Here is a 23,914-nt window from a genome sequence, read left to right as displayed (position 1 = left end):
CCATCAATTTTGTGAAAAGGACATCACTGTTGCCTCTGCATTTTTCTGCCCCTGTGGTATTTGGACGGGTGCTTAGCCTGAGTGATAACTGACCAGCTTTTTAGGACTTCAAAACTTGTCATCTCTTTTTACTGCTGCTCCAAAGTGAGAAAGTTAGTGTAGGCACTTGAAATTAAGAATTCATTTAAGAAAGGAAATTTTTGATCTTTCCAGTATTTCAGGACTAAGAATTCTCTTCTGTGTTGCTTAAATTTGGATTGTATTTCCATTGTTCATATTTGTAATCAGAATCAGGAAGCAATGGACTTTTCTCCTACTTCTTAAATACAAACATCCCTGGCTGCTAGTCCTTCTCCTCCTTAAGCTCCATCACTAAGTTCAGAGGCCTGGCAGAACTTCCTGGTGATGAAAGATAGTGGTGGTGTGGACCTGCTATGGTCTGTGACTGCTGTCACTGAATCTCCTGCCCTATTCAGCAATGGGCCCATGTTTTCCTTGGTCAGCCTTTTCCCACTTAGCAGTAGAAGCTTTTCTCTGTGTCCTGATATTCCTTGCCAGTCTCAACTCTATCTGGCCTTTGGCTTCCTTGACCATAGCTGCCATCCCTAGATGCTCATGCAATGTTTCTCTGTTCCTTCTTTCTAGCCTGTCAGTGCTCACCTGTCCTGTGTGCTGCCTTTTCATATTCAAGCTGTGCTGTGGCTTCCTTGCTTAGCTGAACTGGCCTCCTGATACATCTGCTCAGCTGACACAAACCATCTCAACAGCTGGCACAGAGCTCCTTCCCCAGGGAATGCAGTGCTGCAGTGGTGGGCCACTGCTGGAGTATCAGTTCAGGCCTGTCACACCTCCCAGCAGTGCTGGTGAGGAGATGCATGACCCACCCAGTTAGAGAATGGAGCTGAGTTGATTGTGATGATCCCTCATGGGCTGGTGTCTCCAGATTATCTAAGGTGGGACAAGTATAGCATTGTTCAGTTCCTGTGTTCCCTGCTTGCTTTGGTCCCACTTGAGGTGACAGGGTCTGAAAACTCTGCTCACAGACCATTTTTCAGTATTTGCACCTTAAATGAACCAAGGAGAGTAACATTACAGCGTTCCTAAGGATGGAACACTCATGAGTTTATCATACATACAATGTACACAATTGAAAATTTGAACTAGCTTTCAAATTCCAGACTATCGCTGAGACTTAACTCTGGCTATCCTATCCTTGCCTTGCTGCAGAAGCAGTAACAATTAAGCAAATTGTGGTCGCACAATTTTTAAGAGCAAAAGAATAATTTTAAGATATTTTTACTGTTGAGAAAGGAATGGCTTTTGAGAGTGTGCATTTTACTTTTATGGCAAAGAACACTGGACTTTTCTGGGGAAATTACATTTTAAAAGTGACTAACAAAGAAGCCTGTAAAGACAAGGAAATGTAAAGATAAAGAGGGTCATACCTCCTAAGTTTGAGGTTTGGGTATTATTTTCATCACTGCTGTTTTAGCCAGTTGCTACAGAAGTTTTATGGTATGAATGCACATCTGTTTTGTGCTGTAGCAACTGTGACAGAGACCTTGTATGACCAAATTTATTCACAGAATTTTTCAAATCCCTTAGTAGAGTGTGTAGTGTGTTTGAGTGTGTTGCGGGTTTTTGCCTTTTTTCTACCTCAAAGGATCTACACAGATAATTCTTTAACCCAAATAATTTCAGTGCCCCATTTTACAGCATAACCTTGAAAACAGTAGTGTTTATTTCATACAGCTCCTTATGTTTGAAGAGTAATTATTGATTTGTTGTAAAATCAGTCTTCTTTCTTTTGTGTTAATTTCTATGCTTCTTTTCCAAAATGCTTGTAGGAGAGGAAATGCTTCCTTGCATGGTTACCCTTTTAGTACTTGTATTTAATAAGCTTGTATTTTTTTTTCTTTTGAGTAGCATTTTTCTTGACCCTTTAATGAAAACTACTTGATGAAAACATTTTTTGCATGCTGTTTTGCACGGAGAGCAAATGTAAATGCAGATTTCTCTGTCAGATAGTGTGTAGTTTGGGCTGGCTGCATATAAAATAAAAATGACATTTCATGGCAGAAATACTTGTTTTGCTCTGTTAGTCACTGGCTGAGATAGTGGAGCATAACGATGTCTAAGATGATTCACAGAATACTTTAACATCTGATTAGCTCTGACAAAAGAAAATCTTATTCACAGAGTTAATTTTTCATGTTCCAAAACAACATATTTTGTGATGTCATTTTACTGTGGGTTTTTATGTGGTATGAAACAAAATAATGCTTAAGGCTACAAGGGGTGAATGACGCTTGCCATCTGGAAGTTTTCAGAGCAGCTTAAGTCAGCCTTGCCAGCAGTACTTGGTGACCAAGTGACAACATTGTGTTGACAGAATCTCTGTAGCTAGTGAATTAACACCTATATAAATACTACCAAGATGAACAATTTAATGTTAAGTTAATGAACTGAAGGTTTACTTGTCATCAAATACAACACTTGTTAGTACACAGCACGGTTAAGACCATTCTTGCTGAAACCTCCGAGTGCCATTTTGCTAGCAAGGTACATGACAGAGTGGTTACATGAGCAAAGATCGGGATTTTTTCTTCCCTTTAGCTATACAAGTAGTGTATTTCTAGGAGTTAATGTCAATTTTTAGTGATCTCACATGGATAAAGTCGTGTTTTGCAGGGCTTTCTCCTTTTGCTATGATTATAGCCACGTAATATTGTAATTTATTTGAGTGGGGTTTTTTCATTAGATTAGGTTATCATTTTGGTGTCTTTGTAGCAAAAACCTGCTGCTGCATCTCAAAAGAAGTTCTAAAATCATCAAAGGTATCTGCAAACAAACCTCAGCACAGGAAAAGACTTGTGCCTTTTTATGTTCTCATAGAATGCTGCATGTCCAGAAATACCTTGCTGTTTTGCATTTTGTTACTTCTCCTTGTTGAATGAGATTATTTTGTAGAACTCTGTGTGCAAAATGTTACTTACACATTTTTTAATTGTCACAATTCAGTATTTTAAATATTTATGAAAATACATGTGTGAGAACCCCTCAGATATATTCAGCTGTAAGTCCCACTGATTTACTTTAATCAAGAAGTAAAACTGCTGGCTTAATGCCGGCTGAGGAGTTTGACACAAAGCAAGGTTGGTTTTTTTTTTTTTTTTGAGTGCTAATTTATGAGGTACTTCCTTGTTATTCTGGTTAATTATTTCTCACCAGAAGTTTCATTAGAAACAAACAAGGATTGAAACATGCTTAGGTATGGTGACAAAGATTCATTTGCGTAAGGAGTGGTTGGTTTGGTTATCGCATTTCTAAGGGGAAGTAATCAGAACTGTACATCAGACTTGTAGGCAGACAGGGCCAGATCACATCATGATATCCTGAAGGCACTTTGTGGACAGGACAATGCTGCCACTGAGTAGGGCTGTGAACAGAGAGTCTGGGGAACAAGGGCTAGAGTTCTTAATGCTGTGTGCTGTTTATAAGAATCTGTTCTGCAGTTAATCCATTGGATGTGAAGGTGTTTCAGTCTGATAATGAACTGTAATAACAAAATAGCTACTTGTTTTTATGATATTCTTTAGTAATCATACAAAAAAAAATCACAAATTGTCAAGGAATAGTCTGTTGTATTTTACAAGCAGTATGAGTTTAAGTGGCAGTGATTAATTGATGTAATCATAAGGATTAATTTTATCACATAAGAGGTCCCTGTGGAAGAAGAAGCAGCATATTACAGCACAGCCTCCCATGATACTACATCAAATCCTAGACACAGGTTATGTAATTAGTGCAGTAAAATCATGTGTCTAATGTGACCTAATTCAAAATGCAGCAAAGAATATGTTGAAGGCAGAGCTGTCAGCAGTAGTTCATAACTGTAAAATAAATGTGGCAATGCTTTTCCCTAGCCTGACTAGCTGCTGTAATCTGGTTTTGCCTGAACAGTGTTGCTTACTGTACTACTAAGGTGTTATTTTTTCAGCCTATCCAGAATTTACTTTTCAGTATTTGATGGCAAACATTCAGTGATTACGTATTTTTAATGAATACATTATGTTGTAATTTCTTTTTGAGAAAGTCTGGGTAAAGGGTAGCAATAAGTAAGCAGTAAAGAAAATTTTAGAGGTTTTTGGCACTGAGTGCTTTTGTTCCTGTTAGCCATCCTATTTTTGCAATTTATGATTGTAAACCACCAACGTTTCCACACAATGCACAATAAAATTTCCAAATCTGGTGGTATGGTAATTTAGAATATACTTTTTGTTGTGTCTGAAACCCTTTGTGAGTTCTGTCATCAGAAGATGCTGTGGACTACTAAGGGCATGCATTACCAGCCTTTTTTTTTATTCCATTTGAACTAAGGCACCACTGTGTAGGATCCCTTTGCGTAAGAGCAAACCCACAGTGCCTTAAAGTCATTCTTTGAGTCTGAAAATCAGGCTGCACCTTTCTACGTTTAGATTACAGTGTGTTATGCTTAGTTTCATCACTGTTCTGATACCCTGAGCAATGAGTATTTTTCTAACAACTAGGATAAGTGTTATAAAAACCTTATGATAAGAAATACAGATCCATACTAAGTTACTGATTTACTGCTACATAGTCTTTAAACCTTCGCAAGTGCTGGAATTGCACTTTTTTTTTTTTCATTAAGAGAAGGGATGTTTCTGCTTAACTAAAAATATTTATGCTTGGATAATCTTCATCAAAATTACAGACCTAGAATCTGCTCTCTCATCTCTGTAAAATCACTCTTTCTCTTGTTCATGTACTATTGCATTTTGATTCTGTGACAAAAATGACACCATTATCTTAGGGTGCTATATGCCAAAACATATAATGAACCACTGCTGAGCTGCGTGAGGTAAAGGAGAGGCGAGTGGCACAGCATATCCCTCCTGAATGTTACTGGTGTTTCTGCCTCCACTTAGTAGAGGTGTTGTGTAAGACATTAAACACTGTTGCTGTCTGTGAGCAGTTTGGTTATATTACTAGATGTGATCACAGCTTGCTTTAGTTCATGTTTGGGTACTGACTTGAGCTGTATTACCTTTCAACGACAGCATGCTGCACTTTGTAATGGTGTAGCTGACTAAAAACAAATGAAAGTGTGTGAGAGAAGACATGCTGTCAGAGACAGAAATGGTTGATAGAGCTAGAAGAGAAGGCTGGTTGATTAAGTCATGCTTCAGAAGTAAAACTTGTCTTTTGAGTTTAGATAGGGCCTATTTAGCCTAGTAGAGAGGTGCATGATTTTTGTACTCCAATCTCATTAGCTGCCAATACGAGGGTGGTAGCAAATACATTTTTTGACATTCGAAAGTTCTCCAAGAATATGGTTGCTGTTATAAGCAGGAGGTGGAAGGGAGATAAGAGAGTAGTGTAGGCAAAAATGCTCAGGGATGTCTGGAATGTAGCTTAGAGATGATTTTAAAAGTGTGTTGTTCATAAGTCCATGATGGAACCATTAATTGATTGTTTGCTATAAATGAAAAGGTGCTGCCTGGAATTAATCTTCCTTGACTATAGAATAACATCAGGTTACATTTTGGCTGTGCATCTTTCTTTCCAGTTTGTAACAAGAACATTCAGCTAATTAGATAACTAGTACTTTGGCTTGTGTGGGATAGTAAAATGTCTTTGTTTAACTGTAATTTCACACATTTTCCTGGTAAGAGAAGCTTGTGCCTCGAAACTTGTGCCTGTTTACACTGCAGTTTGCAAAATGCTGCTGTGAATTCTTTTGTTGTTTCAGTATAGCCATTTCTTCTGTGTCCATAGGTTCTAGAAAGTTTTAAGATCATGGATTACAGTCTGCTTCTGGGGATCCACATATTGAAAAGTACCATGAAGGAAAAAGAAGGAGAGTGTTCCCAGAGTGCATCAGATGCAAAACGCCATGGAGGGCAGAAAGTTCTTTATTCCACAGCCATGGAGTCAATACAGGGCCCTGGGAAGTCTGGAGACTCTGTCACCACAGAGACAACAAACACGTAAGTGCTGTAACCTGCTCTTAAGATTACTGTTAGAACTATTAACAGTCAAAACATTAGTGATACGCTGCATTCCAGGAATTGAAAGATTGAGCCTTCCCCCCCCCCCAAAAGCTGCATCATCAGGATTTGCCACAGAGCATGAAATTGAAATGTTGATTAGTAGATCGATTGTCTTTAAATACATGATAGCATGATAGTTCAGAGTGACTTACATATGCTCAAGAGCATTCTTTTTTCTAAAATAGACAGCTATTACAAGAGTCCCAGCTGTAATCTAATTTTAACTGGAAGCAGCCTGGTGAGACCTAAGCAAAAATTATAAATTAATATTGAAATGGATATTCCTACAGCAGTTGTTTTCATCTTGAAGTTGTATACTCAATATACATAGAATGATATCATCAAACACTGAAGTGCAGTCATATATGACATTTCCTGAGACCAAGAACTGAAGCTTTTCTCTTATTTTTCTTCTAGCAAAAACTTGAATAGAAATTGGAATATATAGACAATCATTACTCTGTTGTTTCCTTCATAATATATTAAGGGCTATGAGAGCATTATCTTTACCATTTAGCATTGTATAGAATCAGTCCTTCATTATAATGAGGATTTAATTTAAAATTAAGGATTTACTTTTCTCCTAGTTCTCAAGGGAGCTGTGTCGGTAAATACAAATAATGATATAGAATCCTGTGCTTAAACCTACAGCAAACAGGTGGGAGAATTAGGATATTAAGCATTCATAGAGAGTTTCCAGGTGTTGAGAACTCTAGAATATAAATTAGACAGTTTTATTTCACTCAGTTTTTACAACTGACTCACATTCACACAGAAGATGGCCAGTGCTGTTGTATGATGGCAGAGGTGTTGCATTGACTGCCACCCTGGGCTCCCACATCACTTGAGCTTATATAGTGCTACTCAGATCCTGACAAGTGGAGTCCTCCCTTGGCTCCTTGCACTATCTCCTCTCTCATATTGACATAATGGCTAGTGGAGCAAAAAACAATGCTGAGGTTCTAAAAACAATGGACCCGTTTTTCTAGGTGTTCGAGTAGGAAGAGAGGATCTTAGAAGGAAGGTCTTGTTCTTTAAGTTCATGGCTGAGTACAGACCCTGGACCAACTGGAAGCCCATGTGGTCAGAATTCTTAGCTTGATACTGTTGTTTTATCTGTCACTTACTGTCTGTAAAGAAACTTTGGAAAAGCACAGTAATACATAGTTTTTAGTGAAAAATATATGAAACAACCTTTTAAGACTTTGATTAATGTGCTGACTCTCTATGATTTTTTTACCTAGGATCAATAAAGTAAGAAAATTCTCCCTTATCTAAAGTCACTTACTTTCCTTAACAATGAACTGATGTATAATTTTTTTTCCAATTTTCAGATCATCTGAACACTTCCAATTCTATCTAAAAAGTATCTCAAAATATTAATCCTTTTTTTGAATTATGGATATTTACCACTGAATCCCAAGTACTTCTGATTTTCTATTTAAAATCCATTGCATGTTAGGTGACTCACATTTGACTGACTTTGCACTGTAGCATTTGGCTTTAATATTGTCTATTCCTTTGGGTTTGCAAGTGGGTACAGTTCAGCTGGTAACTGGTGATCAGAGATGTCTTAAAGGAGATTCTAACTATGTCGTTTCTCTCAGAATGGGAGGTATTCCAGCAAAAAGCCATAAAGGAGAAAAACTGCTTTTATTTATGGGTATTATTGATATTCTCCAGTCTTACAGGTAAGTTGAACTTCAACTTTCAATGAATTTTCACTGAATAAAATATTCTGAAATAACTTGTAAAAATGGAAATTTTATAAAGCAGTTCTGATTTTGATTTTTACGTACTTAGGTTAATGAAGAGGCTGGAACATTCTTGGAAAGCTCTTGTTTATGATGGGGTAAGTAGATTTTATTATTTTTTTAAACTGCTGATTTTTAGCTAGTGGGCCTTTGACTCATGTTGACCAGGAAGAAACTAGTTCTGGTATATTTGTAGTCTAACATCACCATGTGGTTTGAGCTTCTGCTGAAATCTTCCCAATACATGCTCTGATTTTACTTGTTGAGCTTTCAGATAACAACTAATATTATCAGCTTGTTCTTATAACTTACACAAGACTAGCCACTTAGCAGGACATTGATGAATCTGTAACTGAAAAATATCCATAATTTGAAAAAATTCATTTCAAATGCTTGGAAGATTTTGCAGAATATAGCTGTATAATTCATAACTCATAATTTCATAAATGAAATACCTAAAAAGTTCTTGAAGAATTAACCTTTAAAAGAAAAAAAAAAATTGTAATGATTCACTAGTTTTGACTATGCCTGAAATGTATAATATAGTTGGCTGAGGTGTCCGGCTTCTTTCTTGACACCTAACTTGTGATTTACTTGAGGAAAATGTGACTGAGACCTTTTTCAATCCTGTAGGATACTGTTTCGGTTCACCGACCAAGTTTTTATGCAGACAGATTTTTAAAGTTTATGAATGCAAGAGTTTTCAAAAAAGTTCAAGGTAAGAAAGTAGTGACTTCTAATCTTTTAGATATTTTTATAACCATAATTTTATAATGCTCCTGTCTTGGCAAGCCTTTCTTCAACATCATGTAGCACTTTCCTAGCTCCAATCAGGAAACTACATTTCTGGCAATTCGGATTTTACTCTAATAGTAAAATTACAGAGAATTTTGTATTATGTATTTTTGTCACATCAGGGCTGTCTAAAGCTAAAAGAGGTTCCTATATATTAGCACATTAAGTTTCATGATCTAATGACATATCCAGTCCTGCATCTAGTAATTGTAGAAATACCTCCATTGATGTTAATTTATTTACTTTGCAGAAGTAAAGATTGTTTATATACCATCTCCAGCATTAGGTATTCTTCTCTTTGATACAGATTTCTTCTGTGCTTTATCAAGAAAAAAACCCATAATTCGAATATCTAGTTTTCCTCTCCATTTCTCCTTCCTTATCTTTTAATTAACTCTCAAGCTTAAGGTACATATCACTATTAGCTACTTAGTGGGTGAAGTGGGCTAGTGTTGGCTTCAGGTGACCACCTAGACACTCTATCACTCCCCCTCTTCAACTAGATGGGGGAAAAGTTATAACAAAAGGCACGTGGGTCCAAATAAGGACAGGGAGAGATCACTCACCAATTACTGTCCCAGGCAAAACTGATTCAACTCAGGGAAATTAATTTAGCATTTTACTAATAAAGAAAAAAGTTTAGAGACACCTTCATACAGGCTTCTTCCATCAAAAGTTCAGATCGAGGTTTATTTTTACTATGTTTTCTACCACTGGAAGTCATACTGGCCTTTGTTGCTCTGCATGTTACCTAAAGATGAGTTATGATTTTCGAAAGACCAGTTGAGCGTGTGAACTCTGAGCCTGAAAACTCTGAGCCTGCCCATGAAAACCACTGTTAGAGGCCTGGCAAACCAGAACAACAAACATGATTGTCTGAGGGCATACGAAAGAAGACGGAAAACTGATAATGCAACAAGGAGACAGAAGTGTAGGTGATAAGTATTTTGTGACATTCTAAATAAAAAAAAGAATAGGATAGACAGATGAAAGGAGAAGGCTGAGAGTAACTATATTTTAAAAATTAAGATATTTTAAGTAGAATGAAGGAATCTTTAGAAGAAAAAGAAAATTTGAATTAACCCCAAGTAGTGATTCCCTGTATGCATGATATGTTATGACAGCTTTTCAGGAAAGTAAGACTTTTTGTGAGTCTTATAAATATTACTGATTTGATGGATAATTTATCTGTAAGTTGATCATGCTACTGAAAGGAAATTCAATCTGAAGCATTATTAGTGCAGAGAAAGATGGTGATGGGGGACAAAAGAGATCCAGACAAGCTTGAGAAGTGGGCCCACGGGAACCTTACCAGGTTCAACAAAGCCAAGTGCAAAGTGTTACATCTGGGTTGGGGTAACCCCAGGTACCAACACAGGCTGGGGGATGAACAGATCCAGGGCAGCCCTGCTGAGAAGGACTTGGGGGTGGTGGTGGAGGAGATGCTGGACATGACCCAGCAATGAGCACTCACAGCCCAGAAAGCCAAATGTGTCCTGGGCTGCATCCAAAGCAGTGCAGGCAGCAGGGCCAGGGAGGGGATTCTGCCCCTCTGCTCTGCTCTGGTGAGACCCCACCTGCAGTGCTGCATCCAGCTCTGGGGTCCCCAGCACAGGGGGACATGGGCTTGTCAGAGAGAGTCCAGAGGAGGGCTGCCAACATGATTAGAAGTATGGAGGACCTCTCTTATGAAGTCAAACTGAGCGAGTTGGGGATGTTCAGCCCAGAGAAGAGAAGTCTCTGGGAAAATCTTGTAGCAGCCTTCCAGTACCTAAAGGCTGGAGATACCCTTTTTAAAAGGGCATATAGTGATAGGACAAGAGGGATTGGCTTTAAGCTGAAGAAGAGTAGATTTAGGTTAGGTGTCAGGAAGAAGCATTTTACAAGTGAGGGTGATTAGGCACTGGAACAGGCTGCCCATAGAAATTGTAGATGCCCCATCCTGGAAGTGTTCAAGGCCAGTTTCAATGTGGATCTGAGCAAGCTGGCCTAGTGGAAGGTATCTCTGGGGTCAGTGGGGTTTGGAACTAGATGATTTTTAAGATCCCTTCCAACACAAGCCATTCTCTGAAAACTGCTGAGATCTGCTCAATGTCTGTGCAGTAAGGAATGCTGTAGGGAAGACCTAATAAATATACTGGCAATGCAAAGATGAGTGCTTGGGGTTTGATGAGGTCCAGGTTGTTCTTTGGGCAAAAACTGTTCTGATTATGTGAGCAATGAGAGGTTTTTTTCCAACAGTTACCACAAGTGGCATAACACATTACAGTAAGACATACAGATTAGGTGTTTTAAATAGTGTGCATACATACTAACTTGCTGCTTTACTACCAGATTATTTTTTTAAACCCATGGAAGTGATGCTGAAACTGCACAGGGCTTTTTGTTTCTTTCTAGTAAGACAAGGGGTGTTTTTGCTTACCCTTTAGGAGAGAGTGTTTTCTGAGTTTTGAGGGTTTTTTATGAAGCAGAGATCTTGACAAGTAAATATTAACTGATGGGCTAGAACTATCTAGTTTGTAGAGAAGCTTGTAATTTAAAATGGATCTGAGTTAGCAGTTTCATAATCCTGCTCATGAAAGTGTATTTGCCTTGGAGTTTGAGTGTCAAAATGTGGAATGGACACTCAGCTCCAATACTACAGGAGGAGTGTTGAGCATATGGCATTGTCTTAAACTGATAGAAGGTGTTTTGCAATACTTTTTGACCAGTGTTAGGCTGGTCTCTTAACATTTTCATTAGTTATCTGGAGCGAGAAATAAGTCTATGTGGTCAGAGGGAGAACAAAATACAAAGGCACGCTAGAGCTAAATGAGATTTAAGTAAAACAAGAATGACTACGAATACTAGAATAAATTAATGATTTAAAGTGTTAAAAGTTAAATCCTTTGGACAAAACTGATTAATAAGAAAATAGAAGAGTCTGATGTAATGTGACAAAATGTGAAGCAAAATTCAGCTGAAAGGAGAAAGGAGGCTCCTGAGACTCAGTTCTCTTTAAATCTTAGAATAATTTTGCCAAAGAACTGGTGGGAGTTCTGCTGTCTGAGACAATACTCAAAGGAACTCCTCTGCATTGATAAAGAATAAAGAGTGTCTGCTCCTTACTACTTGATACTTCTGTTTGACAAAATAAATGCTATATATGTTACCTCAACATCTGAGTCTTTTTTTCCCAATTCTTTCTAATTCTTACTGCTAGATTTGTTCCAGGACAAGACACAACCTGTTCTGCATTTGAGGCGTACAATGTACAGTTAAGGGATATCATGTCTGATTTTGTCTCTGCTCTTAATTCATCTGTCTCATTTTTCCAGGCTATTAACCTGTCCAAGTATCCTGCTCTTATTGATTTCTTTTGTATACATGACTGTTAATATACTTCTATACAGATTAATGGTTCAAATGCATTATCATTCTTTCATAAAATAAAAAATTGTGAGTGTTCCTGCCTTCAGGAACATTATTTCTAGCCTTTGAGTCATACATTTCAGTTTAAACACTTAAGCCCTGTTCTGAATCTGTTTTTTCCCCTAGTGCACAGAACAACCATGTGTAATTAACAACCATGTGTAATTGTAAACAAAAACTTAGTAAGTGGATTTAGCCTTGGGCAGAGGCTAGCTCAGGAAATATCTACTATGTTATTTTTTTAAAAATACCCTGGAACTATGCATCTGATTCTTTTCTTCAGTCTTTAGCCAAGACTTGATGTTTTTAATTTGAAATTTGTAGTAAACCAGTACATGGAGATCAGCAGCTGAGAAACACTAAATGAATTAGCTGGGATCCTTCTGGAGAAGAACTACAGATGGAGGTCATGGTTCAGTAGTAGTGGAAATGATCAGTCTGGGTTTGACTCAAAATGCTTTTTAAGTAGGCAGGCCCTGTTAAGAATTATAAAAGTGGTGCTCATATCTGAGTGTGCACACCATCAAGATTTTGGAAGTGTTCATGGTACCCAAAGGAAGTGTTTGACACATGAGTCTGAAGTGGAAATTCTGCAGTATCATTACATAGTAGTATTTAACAGCTCAAAAAAATGGTTGTAACCTCTCAGAATACTCCAAACGTCTTTTCAGTTTTCCTGTTTTCTGGGGTTTTTTTTGTGTATCATTCTGTCTCTGATTACGTGGGCTAGTACTCCACATGAGTTTTTTAACTTAGTGGTGCCAGTGACTCGACTTACTGTCCTATAATAAGCAGTAAGAAACTGAAAAAGACAAAAGTACTTCCCTTGTAGATGAAATAACAATACCTTTCACTCTAGTTTTAATATAATGTTTGTTAAGTAGGTTTCTGGATCTGCTCTTCATTTGTATTCAAAACCTAGATTTTCTATATGACTTACCTTTTCCATATGCTGTTAAAGATGTGCAGGGAGATAAGATGACATCATTCAACACCTATGTTCATTTGGTAATACAGCTTTAAAGCCTTCGCCTTCAAAGAAACAGTGCAATTCCATCACAGCCCTAAAGGCAGCATCACAAGAAATAGTGTGTGCAGTTAGCCAGGAATGGAAGGATGAAAAGCATGGCATTCTTGCTGAAGGACAAAGTTATGCCAGCCTTGATGATGAAGGTACTGTCTTTCAAATCAACAACCTAAACAATGTTTTTAAAGGAATTTTATACAAGCCGTAGAAGTCCTATAACTAGAAAGCCCCCAATATGGCTGATCTCTCAAAATCAGAGTCAGGTTATTCTTAAGGAGGGAGTAGTTAGTAATATTTGGCAAAATGGACCTTCAGGAACAAGAGGACATCAGACTCAAAGTTTGTAATATGATGTTAAACTTTCAGATTTCAGGACATCCTAGAAAAATGTATTCAGCCTAGGTAGTGAATTAAGGCTGTATAGCCAGTGCTGTCCTTTTCACTGACCTTTAAACAAGCATGTCACATGAAGTGTTTTGAAGCTCAGTTCATTGTTCTCAAAGTCTTTTTGAAAAGTTACCAATTTTGCCCCTTTCAGAACTTGGCCACAGCCATGACAAAAGCAGAACCAATTGCCTAATCCAGTCTGACAAATGAGCCCTGGTAGCATGAGAATAGTTCCAGAACTGAGAAGAATTCATAACTCATACCTCTGTTTAATATTTGACTTCGGAGTTACTCCGTATTCTGCTGATTGTACTGGTTAGCAGCTGAAAATCACTCTGTAATAGAAAAGAGTGTGGGTATGGGCATATGAGTACTATCATCTCATCAATTCAAATGTTAAGAAACTTCAAGAAGCTGATGAGGGCACTATGGGACTCCATATACTTACATGAAGATTCCTGGGCTCAACTTGAAATGAAATTTGTTAATGTAGTTCTTTTTTTCTGTATATGCAGTACTAGGTTCACACCACCGGCCGGATCTAGTGCCAAGCACACAATCTCTGTTTGAAGCAGCTTCCTTGGCAACCACACTTTCTTCTTCTTCCTTGAATGTAGATGAGCACTGTCAACGTGATCAACCTACGCTCTATTCTAGCAGGTAAAGGCCGTACACATATTAGAGAATTCTCCACTGTGCTGCTAAAAGTCTAACATTGTGGTCAACAGAAGGAGGCTATGCAAAAGAAGCAGCAGAAGGGGCAAGTGTCTCTGTAACTCGGTCTTTAACCTTCCCAGTGAAGGAGGGGTGCCAAAAGCCTGTAGGATTTATCATGTATTTGTTTGTAATTATACGTATTGTAAATTGGGAATCATGAAATAGAAAGCATAAACATGGCAAAAATGTTATATGAATTTTTCTTCATGTTCCAATACTAAATTGGATATCTAAATTTTGCTAGGCCTTAGTCTGTACCATAAACCAAACTACATTAAGGTCAGGGTAGGAAGTGCTTCTTGTAACTTGGCTGTAGCCTAAAAGAGCTGCAGAAAATGGTGATGTGCTAAGAAAAGGAAAAGTTGTTCTTTATTCTGAATGTTCAGTGCTGAATGGTCTGCTTTAAATTCTTCCATAACAACCTTTTTTTGGACTGAATTTCTATGAAACGTCAGCCATGGATGTGATAAGAGCCTGTCTGATTTTAATCCAGGAAGGATAAAAACCAGAAAGTCTTAAGAAAAGTTGTGCCAATGCTAGTGAGCTAGGTTGAATGTGATTTGAGTTGTTTGAATATAATTCAGCCTTGTTTGTCCAATATGATGCTTAAGCCAGTAAGTCTTACTGGGAGATGGTATCTGCATGTGCCTGTATGCTCCCTTGTGCATCTGAAGTGTGCTGTGTTGTGTCACTTTGCCTGCTTGCAGATCTCTTTACTGTGTATTGAGCGATTTTTTTGCCTTTTTTCATCAAGAAAGGTAACCACTGAGGCATCTTGAATATTGTTTGGAATTGTGAACTACTCAATGTATAAATTTGACAAATGCACTCATGTGCCAAGATGTAGTTCTTTCCTGTAAACTGCATGTTGCCCAAAAAGATCAAGTTATTTTAAAAGCAATCTTGAGGCAGCAGGATTTTACCTTCTGTTAAATATTTGCCAACTGCGTTTACATAAAAGATAAAATGACTTGCAGCATTACTTGATGAAAGTGATATTTACAGCTTCCATTAAGTTGAAATAAATCTCACCAATGTGGCATCTCCCATATATCTGATGGTTCCCTATGAAAATGTGGAATGAGGTATGTTTTGGGGTGTAATAAACATGACGTTTTAATTGCAGAACACAAATAGTTCTACACAAGCTTCAGGAAATAAAACTGCTGACAAATAAGCATCAGTAGAAATAGAGCTCATTCACTTCAACTTGTGTCAAAAGTTATCTGTAGGACTTCAATATTCATGATCTTTTACCAAGTTTTTCTTTGATAGAAATAAAGTTACAGAGTACCGGAGGGTTTTATTTGCTTTAAGCATCAAATAAAACTACAGAACTGCTTTGTATCAGCATCAGTTGGGAAAAGAAAATGGTGTAGTTGTCTGAACAAAGAGTTCAGATTTAAAGCATTTCAAATATTCTTTGCTCTCTAAAAAAATTAACTGTAAAGAAAAACCTATGAGTCAGTCCATTATATTTTCCTGTAAAGATACTCCAAAATAATTCTAAAATAAAGTTTTTAGTAGGTCTACACTTTGTATATCTAAACTCATTTGCTTTCCAGTTGTGATTCAGTCAATGAAGTAACCTCTAATACAAGACATGTTGCCAGCTATGTGATTAGCATGCTTATCTTACAATATCAGATTGTTAATATCTGCAATCCAGGTATGGACTTCATCAGTACAAGAGGGCACATTCTCTAACACAGCAGACCTTGTACCAGCATTCACAGATGTGTGGTTCTCTCCATGCCTTCTGCCAGAATATCTTACATGGTAGCCAAGAGATCTGCCATGGGGGTTTACCAACTAACACCTTTGCTGGTCTAGGTGTGCCCTCTTCAGCTAGGGCGTGGTGGCAGTTTTTAATTCTCATTAAGAAGTGGTGTGTGTCACAATCTCAGTATGTACAATTCATGAGGATTAGCTTCCCTGTCATAGCTAGTGGCTTTCTCGCAGGAGTTAAGAAAGCTGCTAAGCATGCTCAGTATTGAACTAATTTCCATAAGATTCTGGGTACCGACTGTTTTGTACCCACTTCTTTTGGCATCAGTTCAGGGAGGTCATTCCTTCTTCTTGGCACTAAATAATATATCCATCCAAAGTCTTACTTACGTTTTTATGGTTCACTTCAGGAACTTCAGTCCTCTCATAAGAAAAGCTAGCAAGGAAATAAAACCACCAAAAAACCCATGCTACAATGATGCACTGAATTGTAGATAGTTTTTTCTTGCCAGAGAAATTCTTTTGAATACTAGAAAATTATATGATGCAGGACTCATCATTTCACTATTTGTCTCTGATAAACAGAAGGCTTGGAGAAGTCTTTGAAATAAAGCCTGAATTAAAGATTTGTTTACAAATGTGAGCCTGCTTTCAATCTTTAAATATGTAATTGACTATGATATTATGCTTTGTTATTTAATAGAATTACAGTTTAGCATCTTCTTCATCAGGCTTTTTCCTTGTTCTTCAAAGTAACATAGCACAAAGAGAGTACATGAATTTGCTTGTAACCTATCAGAAGTTTCTGGTTTAAGGTAATGAAGGGGGACAGGCCTGTGTGAGTAGTAATAATGGGATATTGGTACAGCTCCTTGATTCCCACTAGTGCTAATGAGCAGTATGTGCCCATACCACTTAGGCAACAAATGCTGCTATTTTCCTCATTATAAAGAGAGCAGTAATACTTTCGGATACCTTGAAGCACACACCGTATCTTCTTTTTGGGTTTTGGTTTTTGTTCAGAATGACCCTCTGTTTCTGTTATCCATTAATGTAATACTTCCCCAAGGAGAGGCAAATGGCCTTTAACATAAGAAAGGCGATCAGCACCATCTCTCCTTGAGAGTTCAGCATTAGAAAGGGAGAAACTGCTGCTGCTGAGGTTAAGCAGACAGAGGTGACTTGATGAGCTGGAGCCAGATCCTGAGGCTGTGTGTTGTGAGGAGGGTTTTGTAAAGCTGGATTGGTACAGATTAGAACTAGCATAACTAATTGGTAGATAATGTGGAGAAGTGCTTGGGGACTTGTGATTAAAGTGAAAAAGAGAGACTGAGCAGTAGTCATAAACATACAGCTTATTAGGATTGTTTTTCCAGGCTGCAAGCTGGTTATTTTCACCAAGTTGTTGAAAACATAGAGGAAACCCAAGATGCTATCCAGACAGTGGGAAGAGGAATTAGTAACAGTAGGAATGAAAGAGTAGTAGAGAGGGGGAAATGGCTGTATTTTTCAGCACAAAAAGAACTGGACCTAAAAAACAGAAGGAAAAGGGGAAAAAAAAAGACAATCATGACATATGTTATTCAGTAAATGTAGGCTTTCTTGTCAGAAGACAGCTGGCTTCTGTTCCATGAAGCTGTTTCTTAGTCAAGTGGTTTTGTCAAGTATTGCTTTAGTAAAGAACAGAATTGGAAATTTATTGATCTATAAAATGTTCAAATATTTTCTATTCCTCAGGTAGGTTTATATTTGGTTCAGAGATATTTTAGTACCTAAAGGGTATGTTTTCCACTAGAAACTGTAATATTTAACCTGAAACCACCTCTTTGAAAGGGTTTATTTATTTTATCTTAAGAAATGTAATACTTATGTATTATATTAAGGATTATTTTAATAGAGGAAGTGAGAACATTTTTTCCCCTTCCAGGAAAAGCTTTCCTATTAAGTACTGGTGAATTAAACTAAAGATGACAAATCTGAATGCCCTAAGTAGTATGACTCTTGTCTTACTTGACATTGCTTTCAGAATTGCTAAGAGCTGAAGGAGGTCAATGCCTTTACAGGTGCTTCTGGAAATGTTTGAAACTTGTTTTTAAATATTTTAGAATATTTCAAACTGTAGATGTTTTAAAATTCATGTTTTAAATAATTCAAGAATACAGAAACTTTTTGTTCAATGTATATATAGCAGGTCTCATGGCTTCCAGTCCCAAACACAAAAAAAAAATCCCATGATGTATAAAGGGGTGCTTCAACTCCCTCTTTAGAGCAAGATTCTTTGGGCTGTATAAAGAGGACTGCGGAATTCTTCTGGTACCTCTGAGCCTAGGGGAAAAAATCTGTATGAAATCCAATTCTTCTTTATGCATTCTATGTCTCATTTCTGTAAGATGCATATCTAATATGCTCTTCTGCCTTCTCTTTCTTCTTCTTCCTTCTTATCTGTATATTTTTCAATTTTTTGTTTGCCTTACTTTATTGTTGCTGTTTTTTAGTGGAGACCACTTGAAATTTTAGAAGGCTTTGAGGGACTGTGGGGATTTTTCTCTTACAGTCAAGTTTCCTGAAGCATCCAGACTTTGAAATGTCCCATGGCTTGACATTTTGTCAAACAACCTCTTCAAAGAGAGTTTAGAAAATAAAAGTTAAATTTTCTGCTGTTTTTTCCAGTGGTAAGGGTTTGTAGGTATTGGTTTTTCTGTTGTAAGGAATATTAAGCACCCCTTTTGCCGGTCTGGTGTTCCACGTAAACAAACTTCTCTGTGTTAAGTTTCAATGTTCTGTCTGTCCACCCACTACTCTTAGCTTCTGAAGCTTAGACAACTTCATCTGAATCTGATTCAAAGTGGATTAAATTCATGCAAGCTTCATGATAATAAGCAGTTGGGTGGAGGAAAAAGACTTGAATCCTTAAATATTATGAACAGATGCACTGAGACACTGGGGGTATCCCCATGGGAAAGAAAATTTGACTATGATTGAAGCAACATGTAATCGCGGCTTAAAGAAAAACAAAGCTTTCCCAGTTCTCTAGTGATGGAATTATTTTTGCTTCTTTTTTCTTTTCTTAATTAAGAACCAAGATCAAATAGAATGTTTCAGCCAGAGGAGGGCAACAGCATAGTTGAGCATGCTCCTTGTGGCTGCTCATTACTGAATGAGAGAAAGTACCTGTGCTATTCTTTTTTGCTTGGCTTTTCTTTTTCAACCTAAGAATTAAGGATTAGAACTGAGTGCACTGTGAAAAGATATTAAAATATAGTTCCTCTGAATTGTTCTTTCTGAAACCCTGTGTGTATGGGGGTTTCACTTGTTCTCTCCCATGCCACCCCCAATTTGCCTTACTAGTCTCCTTAAAACAGGCAATAAATGCAACTATGATGATGCTATTGCAGAAATTTGAATTTCAGTTACCAGCTGCTGACAGCATGTGTATTGCTGTTAAGAGATTAATTACAAGATTTTTGGTTTTACTCTTTTATGCTGCTCAATAGAATTCAAGTTACACATGTGAGAATAGTGCTAAGTCACCGGGACCTGGGTCATCCTTGTGCAAGAGAAATAGTCTTTCTTTTGAAAAGGTGTCTAGTGCATTATATAATAAAAGGAATATTGTAATGTCGTGAATGTAAAGCTCTGCTCCAGTATGATATTGATTCATTATTGTCGAGAATTTGGATCTCAACTTTGCATGCTAGTTTTGCCCTTTCTGAAGTTCTATCCCATCTGAAATATACTTAAAGTAGTGCAAAGGGAGGGGGAAATTAGTCATATCTGGACTAATGGCTGTAACCATGCTTTCATACCAAGTTGTAATTCAGAATTTTTGCTTATCACTTTGTCTGTAAATAGGTAAGAACTTTTAAAATATATATCTCTGCACAACTGGCAGTTGAGTTTTCAAGGCAGCCTGGAGCCTAGTTTCTGGCAGCTAGTGAGGACGTGAGATAATGGACATCTGATTCCATTAAAACACCTTTGAGAGTTTTGGCTTTGTTTCCCCTATTTTGAATTACGAAATGCTGCCAAAATGTACACCATGTGTAATGTGGAAGTAATATGCTTTGAGATTAATGAAATTATGTGACATTTACTGTGACATAGTTTCATTCTTTAAATAAGTATTGAAGTTCAGAAATAGCATTACTTTCTGATAAAACTTCAGTAAATGCAAAAATAAAACCTGAGGTTTCCATACATTAGTCAAATAGGAGCTTCCAGTTATCTAGCCATTGCCAAAACATCAATATTTTTTTATTTACATTCCTTTTTTTTTAACGTATTTGAAGATTTTTATGTTTAATAGAGAAACTTACTTTTAAATTTTCAGCTATGACTGAGCTCTTTGGATTTTTGGTTGATTGTAGTCTCTCTTCTCTTTGCAGTAAAGGGTTACCTTCGAGTTCAACATTCACTTTGGGAGACAGTGCCATCTATTTGACTTCAGAACAGAGCACGTTGGAAATGGAAAATGATAATGCTTCAGTTTTGGATGTCTACTTAGTAAGTTGCCAAACTGTTTCTGATGGGCTTTTTCACCTGTAATTCCTTTGACTCATGCTCAGTAAGTGACTAAAATACCTGCTTAACTTCAAGATCGAGAAGTTTATTGAGGTATTTTTCGTATGAAACATGCATAAGTTTGCATAAGCAAATCCCTAAAGAATCTATATGCCTATTAACTATTGCATTAATAAAGAAGTAGAACAAACCACCTTTCAGTTTTCCTCTAATGGTAGGGGGTCTTTTCTGTTATTTGTTTTCCACTGGAGGAAAAAACCCAAAACAAAAACAACAACATCATCTTTCCTCTTCATGTAGAATACTCCACAATGTAGAAATTAAATTTTCTCAGAGTGGAAAGTTCTGTGCTTATGTCAGTGATTTTGAAGCCAGTGAAGTAGATCTCAGTGTGAAGTATGTTAATAGCCCCTTTCCTGCTTTGAAGGGTTGTCCAGTTGTGATGGCTGATACATTAAAAATGTATCTTTTCTTCACTGTTTTGGTTCCTAGTGAGTAATTTTTCTGACTGCTGAAAGATAAGCTCAAGTCTGTCTTTTGTTATCTTCATGTCACCTGGGTTTCAGAAATTCTCTTGGTATCTACAGCTCCCATTCCACAGACATAAAGGCTGTAAGCACCCAATTCCAGTTCCAGTTGAGTGAATTTTTGTGCATCTAATTGTTTTAGGCTCTTCTGAAATTGTCAGTATAAATGCAGAAGGCAGGTATGTTAAGTTTGGTATTTTTTCCAAAGGCTTATTTTCATAAAACATAAACAATTCTGAAATTACTCTAGTAATATTTCCCCTTGACTTTCATGGCAAGAATTGTACCAGAAATGAAGAATCAAAAGAGGGAAGTCTGTTCATGTTTCTAATAAATGTTTCAGAGAGACATGGTTGTTTCCTTTCTAGATTGTTTATTGCATTCTTTATTTTTCTTATCCCTAGAGTTACCTGATTTTTGTCTTAAGAAATCCAGAATATCTTAGAATCATAAATCAGCTCAGGTTGAGGAGGCCTCAAGAGATCATCCAGTCCAACATTTTGAGGAAAAGGGAGCCTAGATAACTTTATCTAACACCCTTTTCCACCACAGTTTAAAAACCTCCAGCAATGGGAACTCTGCCACATCCCTGAAAAAGTTGTTCCAGTGATTGACTATTTGTTCAGAAAAAAAATTTCTTGTGTTGAGATAAAACAGGTTTGTGTCTGATCTTACATCGAGATGAAATATGTTTGTCACATTCTCTTTTTCTGTAGGCTGTGCCTCTGATGTTTTTTTCCTTCTTATTAACCAGCAACACATAAGTATGTATAGTACCCAGTTAATAGCTACTAATTTAATAGTCCAGCACACTTAAGGGAGTTGTTGTCTGTCCTACTTCCACTGACACAAAACAGTAGCAAGTACCAGTGGCCAATTAGATGTAGAATTGACTTGGTTATCTGTGACCACAAGCAGCCCATTAAATCAATCTGTTGCTGTAGGACTTGTGTTAGTTTGGCTCATTGCTAATCCAATGTTGACCTGAATCATCTGTTCAACATCATAAAGTTCAACAAAGAGGGACTCAGAAATCCTGAAATGTTACAGGAAGTAGACAAATTACTAATTACACACAACCTAACCTTGCTAGCAGATTAGCTGACTTAATTAATTGTGCTTTTAACTAACTAATTTGAGAGTAGGACCCAGAGCTGTGACACGTGAATGCTCATAAGCAAAGCATGGATGAGAATATACATGTACTAGAGTAGGGGGCAATGCTTCCCAACCCTTTGCAAAGGAAGAATCCTAAGTCCAACCACCTCAAGTACATGTATACCAAAGCATGAATTCAGGACAACAAGAAGAGGAACTGCAGATCCATGCCTAGTCTGAGACTTTTGATGTGGGAAGCTTGGTGGGAAGATTCACTTCTTGGTTGGAAGATCTCAACAGATGTCTACAAACTCTTGTAAAGATAGAAAGATACAGTGAAGCTGCACTTCATAAAAAAAAAAGAGAAATCTGAGTGGATGAAGGCAAGCTTTGGAGACCAAAAAATATCTATCAAATGTCTTAGGATCAAGATTAGATGATTCATCACCAAGGAGGATCTTCTTTTATGTGTATGTTCCTGGCCTTCACACCAGGATGACAAGGCTGACGAAAACTTACTTTGGCTCTTCAAGCAAGTATCGAGCCAAAAGAACCTGGCTGTCATGGGTGACTTCAATTACCCAGGCATTTGTTGGGAGAATAGTACATCAATGCACAAGTTGTCCATGAATTCTTGGAATACATGAGGGCTTCCATCCTGCTAAATGTGCTGGTCATGTTGACTAGGAACAATGCATTGCTAGATTTACTGCTTACAAACTGAAAAGACAATGTAACTTCAAATGATAGCCTGAATGCAGCAATCGCAACAACACTGTGGGTTTAAGATCCTGCTGAGCATACCAAAAAACCAGTATTAGGACAAAGACCCTGGATTTTAGACAAGACAGATTCAATACACTCACAGCCTAGATGCGAGGGATTTTATAGACAGCATGCGTGGAGAGCAAACCAGCATGTGAGTGCTAAGAGCTTTTAAATAACATCCTGCTGGAAGTACAATAACAGTCCATTTCCTACAAAGGGAAAGGAAGAAGGCAGAACAAGTGACTTCCTAGGCTTAACAATGAGCTTTTGAGTGTTGTTAAAAGCAAAAAAGCAGCGCACCCTCTATGGAAAAGTGATCAGATACCCACTGGGGACTACAAGATTCTTGCTAGGGCATGTAAGGCTCAGCTAGCTCTGGAACTGGGCAGAGATAGCAAGGAGAAGAAATGGCTGATCAGATACATCAGATACATAAGCAGAAGCCCAGGGAAGACACAGACCCATTACTAGACAGGGCAGGGAAAAAGTTACTGATAATGTTGGCAAGACACAGGTTCTTAATACCTCCTTCCTCCTGATCAGTGTTTTACTGAGGCTGGCAGCCTGTCACAAGTGGGGCCCCCTGGGCCCCATGTTGTAACATCTCCATGAATGATCTGGATGATGGGATCAAAAGCACCCTCCCCACGTTTGCTGTGTCACTGAACTGGGTGTTGAGGTGGACACATCGGCAGGGAGAGCCACCTTTCAGAGACACGAACAGGCTGGAAGACTGGGTCACAAGAACTGTGTAAAGTTCAACCAGGAGAAGTGCAGAGCCCTGCACCTGGAATGACATCACCGAAGAGCCCAGCCAGGCTACGACGTGAGCTGTGGAACAGCCTTGCCAAGAGGAGCCCGGGGTCCCAGTGGACAGCACACAGACACCAGGCCAGCAGTGCACTGCCGCAGCTACCGAGGCAAAGTGGATCCTGAGCTGCAGCCATGGGGGCACTGCTAACAGAGAGAGATGTGATCTTCCCACTTCACCAGCGCTTGTCAGACTGCACATGGAGTGGTGTGTCCAGCTCTGGCCCCCACAATTCCAAAACAGATATGGACAGACTGAAGAGGGGTCAAAGGAGTGCTATGAAGATGGTCAAAGAT

At 37.9% G+C, this 23,914-nt stretch overlaps 1 protein-coding gene across 1 annotated transcript in view; it reads left to right on the top strand.

Moving 5' to 3' along the window:
* The window catches only part of PIP5K1B (phosphatidylinositol-4-phosphate 5-kinase type 1 beta), a gene marked incomplete at its 5' end in the record, with an annotated part of 58,050 nt that overhangs the window by 28,980 nt on the left and 5,156 nt on the right, over positions 1–23,914 (top strand). Inside the window, 7 exons of the mRNA XM_082301404.1 lie at positions 5,800–6,011; positions 7,682–7,765; positions 7,878–7,926; positions 8,462–8,546; positions 13,052–13,207; positions 13,964–14,108; positions 20,279–20,396. Of these exons, the coding sequence (XP_082157530.1) occupies positions 5,800–6,011; positions 7,682–7,765; positions 7,878–7,926; positions 8,462–8,546; positions 13,052–13,207; positions 13,964–14,108; positions 20,279–20,396 (849 nt within the window). The remainder of the gene's footprint in view (positions 1–5,799; positions 6,012–7,681; positions 7,766–7,877; positions 7,927–8,461; positions 8,547–13,051; positions 13,208–13,963; positions 14,109–20,278; positions 20,397–23,914) is intronic.

Source organism: Coloeus monedula (genome assembly GCF_965178545.1).
Source record: "Coloeus monedula genome assembly, chromosome: Z".
NCBI classification, from domain to species: Eukaryota; Metazoa; Chordata; class Aves; order Passeriformes; family Corvidae; genus Coloeus; species Coloeus monedula.
The sequence above is the reverse complement of the archived record's forward strand: the minus strand, read 5'-3'. Positions and strand labels throughout refer to the sequence as shown.